The sequence below is a fragment of the Etheostoma cragini genome, chromosome 11, assembly GCF_013103735.1.
Source record: "Etheostoma cragini isolate CJK2018 chromosome 11, CSU_Ecrag_1.0, whole genome shotgun sequence".
Lineage (NCBI taxonomy): Eukaryota > Metazoa > Chordata > Actinopteri > Perciformes > Percidae > Etheostoma > Etheostoma cragini.
In genome coordinates, this window is record NC_048417.1 from 12,658,187 (window position 1) to 12,661,139 (window position 2,953).

Sequence of the window (2,953 nt, forward strand, 5' to 3'; positions counted from 1 at the left end):
ATGATTATTTTGTATTTCTGTCTGTCTGATTGATGCTTGTGTTAAGAAATAAATCAGACATTACTCAACAGTTACTCATTACTTGAGTAGTTTTTTCATCAAGTACTTTTTTACGCTTACTCAAGTAATTATTTGGATGACTACTTTTACTTTTACTTCAGTCAAATTATTCTGAAGTAACAGTACTTTTACTCGAGTACAATTTTTGGCTACTCTACCCACCTCTGTGGATAAGTATGCTATTCCCTGTTATTTGAGAGGGGACCACAGACACCTAAATTCACAAATTTAACTATGCGCAAGCAGTTACAGTAGCAAATATTGTCTTAACACGGATAGTTGTACCAGTTGCAAATAAGTATAATTACAACCAGAATTCACAATGAGCAGTCTTTATTCAATTCTTTCAATTAACAGCTTTCATATTTGTACATGTGGATCACCAAGCCTATCAAGCTAGAAAAAGATGCCGGTTTCAGTTCGGTTAAAGCTATTTTCTACAAACTTTTGGAAAATCCCAAATTCAGAGGTGTCATTTTATGAAAATTCCTATAATCATAGGGCAGTGTTATGATTCTCTCAAATTTATGTAGCCATTCATTTAAGCAACACGAATGTTTCTTCAATATTAAGTCAAAGATGTCCTGTAGGCCTATGGAGCAAATTCATTTAAGAGCTCCTACAGTTTCATATTTTTTATCGTCAAACGGCAGAAGTATGGGACTTTGCATCCATAAATCTCCAAAATTACACAGTAAAAATGTCTGATTTTCAGTATGATTGTAGTTCCTGATGCCTTGTACTCATATATATCAGTCAATGCCTGGAACTATGGAGCAAATTGATTTTATAGGTCATAGAAGTTCTTTTATTTTTCGTCCAACAGTAGAAGTCTGGGACTTTGCTGTCAAAAATCTCCAAAATTACACAGTAAAAATGTCGGATTTTCAGTTTGATTGTAGTTCCTGATGCGCTGTACTCAAACATATCAGTCAATGCCTGGAAATATGGAGCAAATTCATTTTAGAGCTTCTCCATCTTCCTATTGTTTATCGTCAAAAGGCAGAAGTATGGGACTTTGCTGTCAAAGATTTCCAATATTATAACAGTAAAAATGTCTGATTTTCAGTATGATTGAAGTTCCTGATGCCCTGTACTCAAATATATCCGTTCCTGCCTGGAACTATGGAGCAAATTAATTTTAGAGCTCCTGCAATTTCATATTTTCTTTCGTCCAACAGCAGAAGTCTGGGACTTTGCTGTCAAAAATCTCCAAAATTATACAGTAAAAATGTCTAATTTTCAGTAGGAGTGTAGCAGGTGATGCCCTGTACACATGTATGTCAGTCCCTGCCTGGACCTATGGAGCTAATTCATTTTAGAGCTTCTCCATCTTCCTATTTTTTATCGTTGAACGGCAGAAGTCTGGGACTTTGCTGTCAAACATCTCCAAAATTATACAGTAAAAATTTTGATTTTCAGTATGATTGTAGGACCTGATGCCCTGTACTCAAATATATCAGTCAGTGCCTGGAACTATGGGGCAAATTCGTTTTAGAGCTCCCGCAATTTCATATTTTTTTTCGTCCAAGAGCAGAAGTGTGGTACTTTGCTGTCAAAAATCTCCATAAATGTACAGTAAAAATAAGTAAAAAAGTAAAAACAAGTTTATTTTACTTGTGGTGAATATAATCCATTAATCTTGTTTTATATGTACTTTTATTAACACCTTATTTTGAAAACCGGAAGTAGTCAAATGTGTATTGTTAGCTAGTCGAGCTGGGCTGTCAGAATGCATTTACCATCTTTGCTAGTAAAATAGCGCACTACAAATTGAGTGTCGGCTGATTTAACCACGGAGATTCGAGCGTCGGCTGGCTTGACCGCAGTCAGGGACTGCGAGCAGCAGCTGCTGGATGTATTCTAAGCAAACCCATGACAACAAGATGGACATCGTGTTTCTCCAGAACCAACACTCTGCTATTATTGGCATTTACACTGATTCTGAGTACGGATATAGAAGGTAGGCCTGGAAAAACCGCTTATCCCTCTCGCTCTCTTTTTTTTTTTTTTTTTTTAAACGATCATATTTTCGGTGGCAGTCACGGAGTTAAAACCTTTGACACCGTTGACCACCGTAACAACAGCATGTTTTACAATGTTCTCGTATAAATGGGCCTAAAAGTGAGGGTAGGCTACACAAATACAATTTGTTTTATTGAAATGAATACAATAGAATACAATTCAGAGGCGTGAATACAGACAATTATTATTTATAAGAAGCCTCCAAATTACTAAATTTTTTCTTGGCAGACATAGCCTACTAAGCCTGGTTTTACTATGTTCAAAATAGTGACATAGGCGAGAAAGAGGGCCCTTTTAATGGACAATAACTATATTGGCACGTGTTACAAAGGATAACACGAGCCTGAATGCTCAAGAGTGTTTTTTAAACCAAATAAAACGTGTTGATGAGATGGAACGGTTGGAATTGAAACAGTGTGGAGAGCGTATGTAACGTTTGTTGTAACGAGTTTAAATTTAGCACACCAAAGTGCTTTCATAATGCTCTTCAAAGACACCTGTTCAAACAAAGACCCTACTCAACTTCCCAGCTGTTTTTGTTTTGAGTGCATGGTCTCATATTTAAAAGCACCAGATTTAGCCATATATATGGCGTTTTTACACAGCGTGGTATTTATTCGACTCAACTCGCCTTTTTTGCTTTTCTATTGCGTCACTGATGCAGGTTTCATCAGATGCAGCTACGTTAATATGGAACAACACAAGCATAACATTCAGAAATGAGAAAACTACATCCCAGCTAACAATTTCTGGTTCCCAGAACGTTCTGGGAACGTTCGTTTTTGGTTGAGGGAACGTTCCCTAAAGGTTTTTTTTGGTTGCAGTTTGGTTGTCTGTAGGTTAATTGGAAAGTTTTCTTAACGTTCCC

At 36.6% G+C, this 2,953-nt stretch overlaps 1 protein-coding gene and 1 long non-coding RNA gene across 3 annotated transcripts in view; one reads left to right on the top strand and one right to left on the bottom strand.

Moving 5' to 3' along the window:
- The window catches only part of LOC117952902, a 24,492-nt gene that overhangs the window by 16,364 nt on the left and 5,175 nt on the right, over positions 1–2,953 (bottom strand). The window lies entirely within an intron of this gene.
- The window catches only part of si:ch211-214p13.3 (nectin-1), a 24,187-nt gene that overhangs the window by 5,360 nt on the left and 15,874 nt on the right, over positions 1–2,953 (top strand). For both annotated transcript variants that reach the window (XR_004658532.1, XM_034885504.1), the window contains exon 2: positions 1,904–2,023. Coding sequence is in view for 1 of the 2 variants with exons in the window: in XM_034885504.1 (XP_034741395.1) it covers positions 1,904–2,023 (120 nt within the window). In the remaining variant the exon portion in view is untranslated. The remainder of the gene's footprint in view (positions 1–1,903; positions 2,024–2,953) is intronic.